Source organism: Clarias gariepinus, chromosome 7 (genome assembly GCF_024256425.1).
Source record: "Clarias gariepinus isolate MV-2021 ecotype Netherlands chromosome 7, CGAR_prim_01v2, whole genome shotgun sequence".
NCBI lineage: Eukaryota > Metazoa > Chordata > Actinopteri > Siluriformes > Clariidae > Clarias > Clarias gariepinus.
Genome location: NC_071106.1, coordinates 39,740,396 through 39,757,301, shown reverse-complemented (window position 1 = coordinate 39,757,301; position 16,906 = coordinate 39,740,396). Strand labels below are relative to the sequence as shown.

General features: G+C 41.8%; 1 protein-coding gene across 1 annotated transcript; it reads right to left on the bottom strand.

Annotated features, from left to right (window-relative positions):
* Positions 1-571: 571 nt before the first annotated feature.
* Positions 572-14,654, bottom strand: lmf2a (lipase maturation factor 2a). Its single transcript, XM_053500997.1, has 14 exons — positions 14,457-14,654; positions 12,796-13,049; positions 12,588-12,616; positions 12,056-12,246; positions 11,720-11,898; positions 11,483-11,621; positions 4,622-4,759; positions 4,402-4,507; positions 4,173-4,269; positions 3,905-4,087; positions 3,425-3,593; positions 3,198-3,309; positions 1,974-2,088; positions 572-1,804 (listed from the first exon to the last, which is right to left on the bottom strand). The coding sequence occupies exons 1-14, from the start codon at positions 14,548-14,550 to the stop codon at positions 1,421-1,423; spliced, it is 2,190 nt and encodes a 729-aa protein (XP_053356972.1). The 5' UTR covers positions 14,551-14,654; the 3' UTR covers positions 572-1,420.
* Positions 14,655-16,906: the final 2,252 nt, after the last annotated feature.

The window sequence follows — 16,906 nt, the reverse complement described above, 5'->3', positions numbered from 1 at the left end:
AATTTCAGGGTCAGGAAAACGATCAATTCAAACCTGAAACCGATGAACAAATATCAGAGCTCTGCTGTAGTGTAATATCACAAACTACAGTTTTTAAAGGTTGATGTATAATGATGGGAGCATTGTGGGCTGAATTATAGATTAGATTTTATTTTTATTTTATTCTGTTTTTTTATTTTAGAAAGTGCAGCTTTAAAGAATCATGTATGTATAAAAAATAAAGGTTTTTAATTTGTTTTTATTTAATTTAACACTAATTTTAGCTTAATTTATACTACTACCATCTCTGTAATCTGTTTATTCATGCTGTGTATTAAAGCAAGTACATATTATACATAAGGGTCACATGACTTGTGTTTAAAAAACGTTTTTCATGAATAAAATACACAAAAGAACTGTGTAAAGTATCATATTCACACTTTAAACTTATTTACGTACTGAGAAGTTTTATAATAAGAGAAAGTTATAATAAAAACTCGTGTGTGTGTGTGTAACAGGACGTACTGTTCTCGTTCTCACTCACGTTCTAGAGCTCGATCCCTTTTAAAGACCAAAAAAAACAAACTACAGCTTCTCGTGTTACATCTTTTATTTAAAGCACCGACACTGGAGACTCCTCCCACTGATGTTAGGGAACCAGCCAACTCTATCAGTGATCACAAGAGGCGTCTCTGTCTATGAGCCGTTACCATGGAAACAACACCGTATCAAAGGAGCACATCAGCATAAACCTGCACTGCTGTCAGAGACGCCGTTATAGAGAATTAATCAACAGCACCTGAGCGACCAGGAGACGGAACTCGGACTCACAGCGCTGAGATGAAAAGTGTTTTATTATAAACGTACAAAAAGTGTTTCACTTCACGTAAGTCGTCTACGTCTGAACAAACTGGAAAAAAAACCGCAAGAAAGAACACTAAGAGAGAGAGAGAGAGAGAGAGAGAGAGAGAGAGTAATGTGAGGAAGAGAATAAAATTAAGTGTCTCAGTGAGGGCGGATGATGATGATGATGATGAAGAGGAGACGACTGGATTGTCATGCAGCTGATGAATCTCACGACAAAATCACAACACGAGAAGCGACATTTAAAAAAATTACCTGCTAGAATAAATTTTATAAAGAATCCCGTTTAAGATGTTGCGCGATGAGTGTGTGTGTGTGTGTGTTTAAATACGAGACGTCACTGATACTCTGATAAATCACAACATGATACACTTTCCTGAGAGCATCGTGTGTGTGTGTGTTTATATCAATTAAAATTTAAGCTCCATCATAAAGGAGTGTAAGGATTGTCGAACGCTGGTTTAACCTTGAAAACATTTCTTTTTTGTAATAAACCGAAAGCAGGCAGGTGAGCGGTGCGAGGCGACGTAGCGTACCGTAGCATAACGTAGCGTACTCGTGTTCGCTACGTAGTGTTTCATTTCCGTTTCCTAACACAGCGATCTGACTCTATACTGTTCTCTCCGTTGTTACATCCTTCATTCTCATCACTACTCTTCCTCTCCTCCTCTTCTTCACTCTCGTTCTCCTCCTCATTTACTTCCTCTTCCTGTTCCTCTTCCTGTTCCTCTTCCTGTTCCTCTTGCTTCTTGACATTCTCCTCCTCCACTTGCAGCTCTCGGGAGTGTGTGTGTGTCGAAGGACGTGTGTGTGAGCGCAGACAGTTGATCAGACACACTGTAGCTGCAGAACTGAAGAGCGTCCAGAGGAGGATGTGAGGAGGAACGTCTCTCACGTGTTCACCTACAAACTGCAACGTCCGCAAGAGCCAGGAAGAGGCACGCCGGGTGGGAGGCTTGTCCTGAAACACACACACACACACACACACACACACAGGTTAATGAAATCTTTTATAAAACCTCTACACATCACTATGACCGAGAGCTCTACAGCTCTGTTGATTTAAACTTTACACTTAAAATGAAATAAACTCTTTACTCAGACGTCTGTCTGAGTCTCGAGGCGTCTACCTTCACGTTGAGGCCGTGCTGAGTCAGCATGTCCTCCAAAAGCGCGTCACCGAGACGCACGGGCGGATAAAACTCCTCCACATAGATCCTCCTCCACCACCTCTGAGGTAGCGTCCTACACACACACACACTTTTTAGTCCCTTTCCACTTCCTAAAAAATTGTCCTGGGAATATCTTTAACACATTTACGTCATGTGAAATACGAGAATGATCTGAACATGTAAACACCAGAGACACAGAGGGGAATCGGTTCAGTTATTTTCAGCGATTCTTCTGTGAGCTGATTCACACCGACACCACGATCGACTTTTTACAAACGATTTATTACGTTTATAATAGAGATGATCCGGTCGATCGACCAGTGAGCAGAATCGTGTGGTGTTCAGTGTGAGTGGGCGTGGCCGGGCGTGACCTACGATCAGGCTCAGATATAATCCGTTCTGTACCGTGCACAGGAGCTTTAGAAAGGCGCAACAGAAACTAACACACCAGCGCTAATTAGACAAAGACTGCAAGCGTTCGCAGCCACTCGACCCGCGCGTTTACCGCCACGTTGAGTTTGTTAACTTTGGAGCCGTTTGAGGTGCTAAAATCTCGTCTGTTCCTTTATAATCCTACAGGTGGCGCTCTCTGAACTATTCACACATTTCCACCCTGTGTGTTTATTTAGAGGGAATTATTTACTAACTTTATTTAGAAATAATAATGACGTGACCGAGATACGCGCGGTTGTATTGGAAGTTATTTTGTATTGTTTTATTGTTTAAATGAGAAGACTAATGTTAAAAGGAATGCGCTACATTCAATTACCGATAAAAATACCATTAAAGGTTTCAAATTGTAACAAAATTGGGGAAAATTTTTACATTAAATTGGGATATTTAAAAAATCGTGATAGTTATAGAATCATAATTTTAATCAAATTGACACTGACGTATCGAGATATGATATCGGGAGGCGACTTCAGTTTCCTCTCAATAGTAAATATGCAAATTGAGCATCTAATAATAATCTTTTCCGTAGCCACGCCTCCAAAATCATCCTTACACAGGAGTATTAAAGAACTTCTGTGTAACAAATAAACAGGAACGTAAAGAATAAAAATCTGTGATCTAAAATGGAATGTAGAGCGTTCCCTTTAACATTAGTTTTTACATGTATTAAACGGATTTCAGGAGAAGCTGAAACGTGAGAAACGTTCGGCGGTGACGTGAGTGTCTCACCCGTCCTCTTTCGGCTCGGTGAACCAGTACTTGTAGCGATGAGCGCGGATGTAGAGCGGAGGCTGCTTAATGAACGGGTACTGAGCCTCGTCCGTCTGAATCAGCTTTATCACTACATCACACACACACACACACACACACACACACACACACACAGAAGATAAACACTTGATTAAATAAAACAAACACCCCTGTATCCCCTCAAGTCGCCCCTCACGTCTCCTCACCGTCCCTCTTGCCCTGCAGGAGGCGCTGTACCAGTTTGCTGAACCACGGGCTCTGTGTGTGAGATCCGAGGGCCGCGAACCACATCTGCCAGTCCAGCCGGGGCTGATGAGGCATGACCACCGGGGGCGCTGTACTCAGATTCCCCGGTTTATACATGAAGTCGATCTCCTACAGGACGCAGAGCGGGTCAGAACCGCAGGATAGGAAGTCAGAGAACCGCAACAGAACACAGTGTTTTAGAGTGGAGTCGAGTGTGTGTGTGATTGTGAGAGAGGCAATGCACTTCATCACTCATCCTCCAAATGTGTCTATGTAAATGAGCTAATGCTAAGCCACACCCCCGAAGAACATCAAACCTGAGCAACAACCCAGGGGAAGGACCTTTCCTATATGAGGTCACATTAGGGGGGGGCGGAGTCTAACTGGCTTCAACACACTTCACAGCTCTATCACAGGTGAGTCCGAGCCTCGGCACTAACCGTCCACGTCCTGCCGTCCAGGCTGCCCTCCACGATGACCTCGGGACGACCTCCGACACCCGTCATCCTCCGGAACAGACCGTACGAGTTCACCAGCTGATAGCGGTCGGTCAAGTCGAACGCCTTGCGCAACCCAGGCCACAGGTTAGAGTGAGCCTCATACTCGATGTAGGTGTAAGGGATCTAACACACACACATACACACAGAGTGAGTATAAAACAGAGAATACTGGATGGAGTAAAGTGTAAAGTTGAGTAAAGTTACAGACCAGGCTGATGGCGAACATGGAGGCTGCAGCTGCAGAGAAGACGCCCCACTGCACCGTGCTCCAGAGACGCCGAAACACACCCCGCACACACGCAATCCTGAACACACACACACACATGGTCATGTTGTTTTTTTTCCTTAGATTTTATGTAGTACTGCCTATAAACCTTAAAAAGCCCTTCATTCATTATCTTCATCAGTTGTCACGGTAACCGTTCCCAAGGTCTCACCTGAACATGGCAGTGATGATCTCCCAGGTGAGAGACAGAACCCCGAGCCAGATACTGGGCACCGTCACGGCCTTTAGGAAGCTGTGAAACTCATAATGTGTGAAAGCTAAACACCACAAACAAACAAACAAACAAACAAACAGAAGTTTGCACTTTTAGAACTGGACTGAACTGGTTTGCGACACACAGTGTAGGATAAACCGCAGACCCTCTCCAGCACCTGTTCGAGAGGAGACGCTCTTCTTCTCCCAGTCCACTTTCAGGTCGAAGTAGAGGACGGTCCAGTAGACGAGCAGCGCGTACACAGCCACCTCGACCACCAGACACACCCACCCCAACACGGCCTGCAGGGGGCAGCCTGAAACAGCACGCCGTTCCTCACACACTGTCACATATCAGTACATTTATGATTACAGTAAAACCTCGAATTGCGAGTAACGCAGTTTGAGAGTGTTCCGCAAGACGAACAAAGATTTTTTATTAATTTTGACTTGGAAAACAAACAAGTCTTGGTTTACGAGTACCGAGTATCATGTATCACGCATGGGCTACTTGTTTTATTTTTACTTTATATTTTGTATGTATTTATTTTTTTGGGCTGTGGAAAGAATCATTTGAGTTCCCATTATTTTTTTGGAAAAATTAAATTTGGTTCCGGAACAAATTATGCTCATAATCCAAGGTTCCACTGTATATGATTATGATGAATATAGAAAACATGCTGAAGGTCTGTTCACACAGTGTAAGTTTTAAGGGTGACTATTTTTACAGACGTTACTCTGATTGTTTTAGGCCGTAACTGTGTTCCTTACCTAGTTTTAGCTAATACAATAAAATGCCATTAATTCAGGCAGATTGTTCACAAAAAGCTTTTCTCACCTAACACACACACACAGCGTTCACATCACATGTCTGTTTCCCCTGCTCTCAGTGTAAACACAGCTCCAGATGTTTTTACATCATCTGCTTTATGTTAAATAAGGTTTATATTAATGAGTTCTTTTTAATACAGTATCGTTTTCAAAAGTAACGTCTCTTCGACAGGGACGTGTGCAGCATATGTGTAACGTGGCAATGCGCTCATATACGCTGTATATCTAATATCTCCAGAAGGTGTATTTAGTCACATGACCAGGACTCATTATAACATTTAAGTGCCAAGTCCACCACGCCTACTTCGATCAAAAGATGCAGTTTGTCATCAAAAGGCTGTTTGTCAGTACCATATATTATGAAAACTACAGCAAGGGGCGAAGTTTTTTCTTACAAAGCCCCAAAGTTATGGAATAGTCTTCCAATTCATTTTCGACAAAAGCCCGATTCGGACAGGACTAGTTATACAGGGGGTCGTTAGAGAAATTTCTGTTTCACAGACGTACTTTGTGATTTTAATCCTGTCCGAATCTGCCATGTCTGTCTTTCTCTCACACGACCTTTGTCAAAGCAAACTTGGCAGTCCTCTGAGAAATCTAATCCCGTCCAAATGCGAATTTCTGTGATTGCCGAATTAATTTTTTCCAAAATGCGTTTTCTTTCTTTTTTAGTAACATAAGTGTATTAAACTATATTAAGTCAGCTCAGTCGATCCCAATAATTGTCATTTACAGACCTCCAGGGCCGTACTCTGAATTTCTTAGTGAATTTGCAGATTTTCTCTCAAACCTAGTCGTTTCTGTAGACAAAGTGTTCATTGCTAGATATTTTAATATTCATTTTGAAAACCCAGAAGACCCTCTGAGAACAGCATTTATGTCCATACTGGACTCGGTAGGAGTAAATCAGTGTGTAGTAGGACCCACTCATAAAGCAGGTCAGACTTTAGATTTAATAATATTATTCGGATTAAGTATAAGAAATTTATTTACAATTTCACTGTCTGAAGTTATATCAGATCACTATCTTGTCTCAATTCGAGTGTCACAGTAATAATGTACGCATAGCGCCGCGCTACCGTATGAAACGTACATTCACATCAACTACCAAACAGAGTTTTATCAGTAATTTCCGAGAGTTCCCAACTTCGATTAGATCACCGTCTGACCCCACAGAACTCGATCAGGCGACTGAATATTTAGAGTCGACATTTCGCTATACCTTAGATAATGTAGCTCCAGTCAAAAGAAAAATGATTAGGGATAAGAAACTTGCTCCCTGGTATAACGATCACACGCGCACTTTAAAACAGACCGCTCGGAAATTAGAACGTAAATGGCGTCAAACTAAATTGTTAGTATTTCAAATAGCATGGAAGGAGAGCATTCTGAACTATAGAAAAGCTCTTAGTGTAGCTAGATCAACATATCTCTCCACTCTTATAGAAAATAACAAAAATAATCCTAGATTCTTATTTAATGCTGTAGCCAAATTAACCAGAAATAAGACCACTGCAGAAATCTCCACAACAACATAATGCAATAGTGAGGACTTCATGAACTTTTTTAATAATAAAATTGTAAATATTAGGCATAAAATTGAGGTTTTGAAACCGAACAATGTAATTGATGCAGATGTTAATCTAGCCATGTCAGATCAGAACCTAGAATACTTTACTCCCCTTGAAGAGAATGAACTAATTTCACTCATCTCTTCTTCAAATTCATCAACCTGTATATTAGATCCTGTACCGACACATTTTCTTAAACAGATAGTACCAGCAATAACAGAACCCCTGTTGAGAATAATTAATTCTTTACTCAGCATTGGTTATGTTCCAAAATCTTTTAAATTAGCAGTTATCAAACCAATAATTAAGAAACCTGACCTCGACCCCTGTCAGCTGTCCAGTTACAGACCAATATCAAACCTCCCCTTTATCTCTAAGATCCTGGAAAAGATAGTAGCGGAGCAGCTATGCTCATATCTACATAGAAATGGCATACATGAACTGTATCAGTCAGGATTTAGGCCTCATCACAGTACAGAGACAGCACTCGTTAAAGTAGTAAATGACATCCTATTGGTTTCTGATCAGGGTTGTGTAACTATGCTTGTATTACTTGACCTCAGTGCAGCTTTTGACACTGTTGATCACGCTATTCTTCTTCACAGATTAGAAAATGTAGTAGGAATTAAGGGTACAGCCCTCTCCTGGCTCAGATCCTATCTGACCCATCGTTATCAGTACGTAGACTTAAATGGTGATTATTCTGCATGTTCTCTAGTGGAGTTTTGCGTTCCGCAGGGTTCAGTTTTAGGTCCACTGCTTTTTTCCCTTTACATGCTTCCTCTGGGCAACATAATCCGTAAGCATGGTATTAGTTTTCATTGTTATGCTGACGATACACAGTTATATGTCTCAGCAAAACCTGATGAGAAAAAACAGCTTACTAAAATTGAGCAATGTGTGCAGGACATAAGAAATTGGATGCTAATTAACTTCCTTCTGCTAAATCCGGATAAGACAGAAGTTCTAGTCATAGGACTGCATACAGCTAGGAGTAAAATTTTAGATCACACCGTAACTTTAGATGGCCTTTTTGTTCCATCAAATGCAACAGTGTAAGACCTTGGTGTGATTACTGATTTCAGCCTTTCATTTGAAGCTCATGTAGATAATATTACCAGGATAGCATTCTTTCACCTCAGAAATATTGCCAGGATAAGAAATGTATTGTCGCTAAACGATGCAGAAAAACTAGTTCATGCTTTCATCACCTCTAGGTTGGACTATTGTAATGCCTTACTGTCTGGTTGTTCAGCTAGATGCATAAATAAGCTTCAGCTAGTCCAGAATGCAGCAGCTAGAGTCCTCACTAGAACCAGAAGATACGAGCACATCACCCCTATCTTATCTTCACTCCATTGGCTCCCTGTGAAATTTCACATTGATTTTAAAATACTACTCTTGACATATAAAGCATTAAATGGTCTCGCGCCGCAGTACCTGAGCGAACTGCTAGTGTCTTACGATCCGCCACGCCTACTTCGATCAAAGGATGCAGGCTGCCTGTCAGTACCGCGTATTATAAAAAATACCGCTGGGGGCAGAGCTTTTTCTTACAAAGCCCCAAAGTTATGGAATAGTCTTCCAAATAGTATTCGGGACTCAGACACAGTCTCAGTGTTTAAGTCCAGGCTAAAAACCTATTTATTTAGCCAAGCATTTTTATAAATAGATTTGCCATAGGTAAAGGAGCAGATCTGGGGGACTCATGGACGTAGAGTATTATGGTGAACTGGTATGTTTGGATGCTGTCTTCCTCACTCTCATTGATCACTCAGGTTTGTTGACGGTGAGGTGATTGTTTGCTTTACATCTCAGTTCCCCCTCATGTTTGTGTTTCCTTCTGGCTCCTCCCTTTTAGTTATGCTGTCATAGTTAGTCCTGCCGGAGTCTCTGCTTGCACTCTACAGTTAATATACATTCACATTATACATTGTGTGACTGTGACCAGACCTAACTGCCATCTCTCCTCTTCTTCTCTTTCCCCCCCTCTTTCTTTTTCCTCTCTCCTCCTGTCTCCCCCTTTCACTCTTTCTCTCTCTCTGTCGAGCTACACATGTCGTTCCTGAGCTGCCAGTGATCCAGACTCCCTCTGCCCTCCGGACCTGTCTGACCCATCCTGGTGCCCCGCTTCTGGCTGAAGATCTCGTCACATGGATGCCCCGTGTGTCTCTCTGGGATGCGTCTGGTGTCTGGGAATGATTCTCTCTACCTAGAAAATGGTTCTGGCCTTGACTGGTGTTGGCAACTGTTTCTCTGGGGACTTGACAGTTCGATAGTTCAGGACTGGAACTTCTTACAAGTCTACCTGGGTCTTCAATAACTACCTGGACTCCATATTAACATCAATTAACATCAGCTATTATAGCTGAAATGCCTGCCACCCTACACACTGTATAAATGCAGATCATTTACTGCTTTCTGTTTCACTTAAATGAGGATGGGTTCCCTGTTGAGTCTGGTTTCTCTCAAGGTTTCTTCCTATTACCATCTCAGGGAGTTTTTCCTTGCCACTGTCGCCCTCGGCTTGCTCACCAGGGACTAACTGACCATTTTGATTCATACAAATTTACATTTCATACAAACTTAAATAATTCTTTTGACTGTGTAAAGCTGCTTTGTGGCAATGAAAATTGCTAAAGAAATAAAATTTAATTGAATTAAATTTTGTGTTTTGGTCAACGTGAACTACCATACTATCTCTAGCCGGTATTTAAGATTTTTGTCTCTCTGTCTCACTACACATATCTCTCCTGAGCTGCCAGAGATTGAGACCCCCTCTTCCCTCTGGACCTGTCTGACTCGTCCTGGTGTCCCTCTTCTGGTTAGAGATCTGGTCACATGGACGCCCCGTGTGGTCTGTCTGGGATGCGTGTGGTGTCTGGGGGACGATTCCACTTTACCATGTAGACGGTCCTGTCCTAGGCTGATGCAGACAGCTGTCTCTCTGAGGACTCGTGACTTCAGTGGCTTGATAGTTCAGGACTGGAGTTTCCTACAGTCTACCTGAGTCTCCAATAATGAACTGGACTCCATATGAACTTCTCCACATCTCCTGTTATACTGAACCTCCAGTCTCACACAGTATGAATAAATAAATTATTTCGATTGTGACAATGAAAATTGTTAAAAGCGCTATACAAATAAAATTCAATTGAACTGAAGTCACATGACCAGGGCTCGTTATGACACACAAGTACCAAATCACATGATCAGGGCTGTTTATGACACTTAATTGCCGTTTTTTACGTCACCAGGGCTCGTTATAATATTCAAGTAAGTGACTAAGGCTCATTCCAGCTCATGTAAAAAGATAATGTCATATACATAAACATTAAACTAAAGCACAGTATTTTGTACACTTAAATCTAATTACAGTGAGGTCAATAAGTTTAAATTCTTAAATTCTTTGAGACAGAATCTAAAAAGAAAAATCCAGAAATCACATTGTATAATTTTTAAACAAATTATTTGTGAATTACTGTGTCAAATAAATATTTGACCACTTGAGTCAAAAAAAATTTAATATTTGGTACAGAAGCCTTTGTTAACAATTACAGAGGTCAAACGGTTCCTGTAGTTCTTCACCAGTTTTGTACACACTTCAGGAGGGATTTTGGCCCACTCCTCCATACAGGCTTCATGCTTCCAGCCCCATGCTTCACTGTAGGGATAATACTCATCATTCTTCTTCATCCAAACACGGCGACTGGAGTTAAGACAAAAAGGTTCTACTTTCCTCTCATGTGACCACCACCACCCTGGCAGATGGGCCTGGACATGGGCTGACTTAAGCAGGGGAACCTTCCATGCGATGCAAGATTTTAAACCATGACATCTTAGTGCATTACTGATGGTAGCCTTGGAAACGATGGTCCCAGCTCTCTTCACGGCATTGACCAGCTCCTCCCGTGTAGTTCTGGGCTGATTCTTCACCATTCTTAGCATCATTAATATCCCACGAGAGATGGAGAGATCTTCCATGGGGCCCCAGTCCAAGGGACATTGACAGTCATTGTCCATCATTAGCCTCTTCCGTTTTCTGCCAATTGCTTCAACAGATGTTCTTTTTTTCCGTAGCCCTTTCCAGCTTTGTGAAGGTCTTCAATTTTGTCTCTTGTGTCTTTTGACAGCTCTTTGGTTTTGCCCATGTTGCTACTTAGACTTTGGCTGATTGTGGGGTGCGCAGATGTCTTGCTAACGACCTCAAACAGGTGCTACTAATTTAGAATCATGAGCAGAATGTAGCTGGACTATTTAAAAGCAGAATAACGGGTCTTAGAGGGTCAGAAATCTGGTTAATAAGCAAGTGATCAAATACGTATTTAAACACAGTAATTTACAAAAAAATTATTAAACAATCATACAGTGTGATTTCTGGATTTTTCTTTTTAGATTCTGTCTCTCACAGTGAAAATGCACCTATGCTGAAAATTGTAGACCCTCCATGATTTCTAAGTAAGAGAACTTTTAAAATCACAGGGTGATCAAATACTTATTGACCTTACTGTATACTGCTTTACTGGGAACATCACATACACAACTTTCCTGCCTAGAAGGAGGAAAAAATAGTAAATAGAGTGAAAAGAGCAGTGTGTGTGTTTGTGTGTGTGTGTTTGTGTGTGCTCGTGCTCGTACTCCTCTCGCTGTGTTGCGTGCGTCTGCGCAGCCAGAACTCGATGTGTTTGTCATCCAGCAGCGACACACACAGCATGATCGTCAGCAGGTTAAAGAAGTTATAATTCCCCGTCAAGATGATCAGCACCTGTAGTAAGAGCTGCAAACACACACACACACACACACACACACATATAATACAAAGGCACACATTTATCCAATCACATACTGAGAACATAACTCACAAGCTCCGCCCACCTGCATGTAGAAAGCGAGGAGCCGGTGTCGGCGGACGGGACTGAAGAAGAGGAACGGCCCGGGGATCTGAATGACGAAGGTCCCGGCCACGCTGAGCTTCTGGAACCAGACGGGTAACTGGTGGGCAAACCAGGCCAGGGGCGTCGGGATACACTGCGTCTCGTAGTGATACGTCACCGCTGTCACACACACACACACACACACACTTTACTATGACCATAAAGGTAAGAAGTCGCTGGTTCCAGAGATCTAACGACTCGTGCACAGTCTGAGGAAACGGACAGAAGAGGAACACCACACTGAATGAAAGGAGCGCGGGTCTGCAGCGTGTCTTACCTGTGAGTCCCCACCAGGTGGGGCAGCGACTGTTCAGTTTCACAACTCCAGACGCAAACATTAGGCGGAAGAGCAGCCAGCGGACGAGCCAGAAGGTCACGCCGTCGTAGAGGTTCGACCTGGAACCCCACGGCATTCGCATCGGGGCAATGAGGATCGCCAGGAACCCCGCCTCTAACAACAGATTATCCCTGAGAGAGAGAGAGGGAGGGGGGACCACTTTTAGTCAAATTTATTGAATGCCTAAGCGCAAAAGTTTGTACACTCACAACGATGTCTGGATGAAAATGAAAATATGTGAATTCTATAGACGCTAAAAAAGTAAAAGACGGGAAAATGAGTGTAAGAGAAGCAGAAAAGAGAGGAGGAGCTGTGAGTGACTTAAAAAAGTGTGTGTGATGCTAATAACGGTTTGATGTTTTAGTGTGTGTGTGTTACACTTATGACATCATATTTATTTTATTTTCCTTCAAAAGAAGCTGACAATAACGACCTGCCACGACGTCTAGTCCGGAGGTAAAGCCGTACTCACCACTGGAAGTACAGGAAGACTTGGCCGACCTGCAGAAACAGCAGGGAGGAAAAACATAAAAGTCCACATTTGCATACTCAAATTTGATTGGCTCTTAGATTTTATGATGTAACAAAACTACTAGCCAGAATTACAAATCCTCCGTTTTGACATCATGAGATTTGCTGATGTTTTTTCCCTGAGGTGAAGATGGAGGTGAAGATGTTACCTGGTACAGAGACATGTAGAGAACCCACAGGACGAGATAGACCCTGCAGTCTCTGAGGGCGGGGACCGTCATGGCCGCCAGGCTGAGAACGCTTCCGCTCAGACTCAGCAGCTCCATGCAGTGCTGCGTGTCGAGGCCGAGCCGCGGGCCGAACCACAGCAGAGTGGGCGTGTCCCTCAGCTGCTCCCACAGGCTCTTCCCCACCACCCGCAGACTCCACCTCGCCGGCAGAATGCCCTCGTTACCGTACAGACCTATGGGGTACAACGAGGGGCGTCAGGATCAAAGCCGCTGGAAAGATACAAACCTTACACGTTCTTGTGAGAACCTTTAAAAGATCCAAGAAGAACAACAGATTCCAAGGAGAACTCTTATAAAAAAAAAAAAAAAAAAAAAAAGGGATCCTTATCATTATGTGGGACCTTAAATATTAGGGAATCTTAAAACTTCCTGTTGAAGAAGGTTCCTACGGGAACATTATTTATAAAGATATAAACAGATAAATAAAAAAGCTTGAAGTATGGAAACCTAAGAACTATTAATAAGCGTAGAATAACCCCTTAAAGAACCCTTAACGAGTGTTCCAGATCCTATAAGCGAGATGTTTAACACCTGACAGGTTCTGGATTTTAAAAGAAAAATAATTTACACACTCATCCAGTTACACACACTATTAGGAATTGTGAAATGTTTCTTCAGAACAATTAAGGGTTGTTCGCCTACAGATGGAGTTCTCCTGAGAACACTTTGATAAGGAACCCTTCTCCTGTACCGCTGTTACAGACTCCTACGAGTTTAGCAACAGAAAAACAAGTGAAAGACTCGTTTGGTTGTACTTTATTCTTATTTTACAACGGATGACATCCAGTAGGTTGCATTAGCGCCACCTTCTGGTCTCGACCTCCCTCACCTTCTCTTCAGTTTAAATCCTCTTTTATTAAATACATTAATATTTAGGCATTGGGACTCTCTTATCCAGGGCGAAAAAATTTGCTTTGAAGATTTCAACATAAGATCCGTAACCTAATAAACCCAAAATACAGTATTCGCCAAGTTATACAGTACTGAAATGAAAATAAACGATATCACACGTGTTTGAGATGCGCGGGTTTCAGCACCGTACATCCTCTCTTGTCCTCTTTCCCCGTTTTATAAAACTCTTTTCACAGCAGCTCAACATTCCCAGATTCCCATCGCGCGCCTGGAAGCTTAAATCCTTTTTTCTAGGTGGTGAATTTGCATACTGAACGTGATTGGTGATCCTGTTTAGTGACATCACAAACCGAGCTGATCGGAAGCTCCGCCCTGAAGTCGGTTCAGGAAAGATGTGATGATATTTCTGATTCTTTCTATCAGGTGTAAAGTTTAGTGTCTCTGCTGTACTCTTGTGAAGGACATCAGGGGTGTTTACATGGTGTTTACATGGTGTTTACATGGTGTTTACAGAGTGTTTACATGGTGTTTATTTCTCACTTGTTCAGGGTTATAACATGACAACAGTGACCTGACATAAGGAACATGACAGAATATAAAGCAGTGTGTGTGTGTGTGTGTGTGTGTGTGTCTCCACACTGATCCTGCGCACTGTGTGTGATCTTGACTAAACTTCCTTCCTGCCACATACTGAGCCTCCGCAGAGTGAAACAGAACTGAATCCTCACCGGGAATCTGTAGATAAACCGAGGCGAAGGCGAACATGTAGACGGCGGAGAGACTCCACAGGAACATGCGCACTGCTGACCGGTTCTCCCCCATCACTCTCCCTCTCTCTCTCTCTCTCTGTCTCTCTGCAGGACTGAAGCGGATCAAACCTCGGGCTTCACGCACAACCCCGCGCACTTGCGGACGCGCGTGCGCACACACTCCGGGGACACGTCGGAGAGGTTTTCCAGACAGAAAGTCCCGCCTCCGTGCTGTGATTGGCTCATAGTGCGAAAGCACGAGCAACCAGCCAATCCTGTATGACGCTCGATAACTTGTCAGCCAATCGATATCGCGCAGGAGGCGGGAAACACCGCGAAAAAGAGGGAAAAGTGCGCGCATGCGTAGAAAAGTCAGCAAGCGTTCAACAAACAGTGACATCTACCGGCCAGAAGAAGAAATGATAAAAGTCAAAAGGTTACATGTATTAGTTAATATAGTAATAATAATAATTATTATTATTATATAATTAAATATTATTATTTATTATTTATTAAAAATAAATATTTATTTATAATTATAGTAATAGTTTATTTTAAGTTCTGAAGGTCAATGGTTCGAACCCCAGCTCCACCAGGTTCCCACTGTCAGGCCCTTGAGCGAGGCCCTTAACCCCTTAATCTGCTCCAGGGGTGCTGCACACTGACCCTAGTTACACTGGGATATGCAAAGAAAGAATTTCACTGTGTAGTAGTGTATCTGTGACAAACAAAGGCTTAACAAGGCTTAAATTTAAATAAAATTTAATTTAATAATATATATTTGTTATTCATTTGATTTGGTTATACTACTACAACTACTACTAATAATAATCATAAAACATTATATTAAATTAGCTGTTGCTTAAACAACCACAAATCCATCTTACATATGGTACTTTTTAAACCTTTTAACCTTGGCCTTCTAAAATGCAGAGAAGGGACTTGGTTCTTCTTCTTGTGTTGACACTGTGAGGTTTATATATATATATATATATATATCCACTTTTTGTTCACACTACTATATTAGCTCTGGCAGGACTGGCCTGTAAACAAATGAAGAAACAAATGAGTAAACGAGGGAGCGGTGTTTTCTCTGGATAACAAGCACCATAAGGTTTATACACCTTCTCACCTGACTTCAGTAAGATGTTTTAATATTAAGGGATTTATAATCTAGATAGTTTTAACATTATCACTATACACTGCCTGGCCCCCAAAAAATGCACATATTCAAGAGGGTCAAATTATTGGGTTTCATCAGGCAAAGATAAACATCTATGGAGATTTGTTAAGAGGCCTTTAACACATTAACAAAACCTAACATAGTGCTAAACCGTTAAATCAAGAATGGAGATTATTTAAACTCTTAGTGAAGTTGCATGGTAAAAAAAAAGGTTTAATAGTGAAAGTAAAAGTATTTTCACCCACGTACACACTAACAATGGAAACCCACAGGATTGGGACTAAACAGCTGTGTGTCCATAAGAAAATCACTTGTTATTAAGACTCATCAGAAAAAAATAATTCAGTTTACTATTGAGCATAAAAGCTGGACTTTAAAGCGATGGAAAAAGGTCATGTGACCTGATGAGTCCAGACTGATCCTATCCCAGAGTGATGGGCGTGTCAGGGTGAGAAGGGAAGGACATGAAGCGATGCTCCCATCATGCATAGTGTCCACTGTACAAGCCTCTGGAGACAGTGTTATGATCTGGGGTTGATCAGTTACTCAGGTCGAGACTCAGTAACGTTATGGGGCAATAAAATGAAGTCAGCTGACCACCTGAATTTACTGAATTTTCCCTGATTGCACGCGTCATATTCCAGTGTGAGAGAGCGACTTTGGGAGCATGAAGAATCATTTACACACATGGACTGTGTGTGTTATATACAGTGTGTGTTTAATCAAAGCTGACATTTTTTTTTGGCCAGGTAGTGCAATACACTCATACTGCACCCTACGGTGTTAATACACGATTAGTTAAATCTTACAGTGCTGAGGATGGGTTCCCTGGCGAGTCTGGTTCCTCTCAAGGTTTCTTCTTATTACCATCTCGGGGAGTTTTTCCCTCAGCACCGTCACCCTCGGCTTGTTCATCAGGGACGATCCAATCATTCTGATCTATACACATTTTTACACATTTCATACAAACTTCCATAATTTTCTTTTGATTCAGTAAGGCTGATTTTCGACAATAGCAATTGTTAAAAGCAAATTTAAATAAAATTGAATGAAATTATATTAATTAACCTCACTTTACATTGTATTTATATAGGCCTACCATATTATTTATACTCTACTATATGTTTTATATTTTTTAAAGACGAATAGCTGCCGTTTTTTTTTTTTTTTTTTACTGCGATTAGAGTTTACAACGTCCTGCTGACCAGACGAGTTTACACTCCGAGGCTAATGATTAAAATCTCTT

Bases quoted from the DNA above. Each gene is read 5' to 3' on its own strand.
- lmf2a (XM_053500997.1), bottom strand. From the start codon at position 14,550: ATGGGGGAGAACCGGTCAGCAGTGCGCATGTTCCTGTGGAGTCTCTCC. The intron at 12,247-12,587 runs GTGAGTACGGCT...TCTCTCTCTCAG, and splicing joins GTCTTCCTGTACTTCCAGTG to GGATAATCTGTTGTTAGAGG. The intron at 1,805-1,973 runs GTAGACGCCTCG...TGTGTGTTTCAG, and splicing joins AGCACGGCCTCAACGTGAAG to GACAAGCCTCCCACCCGGCG.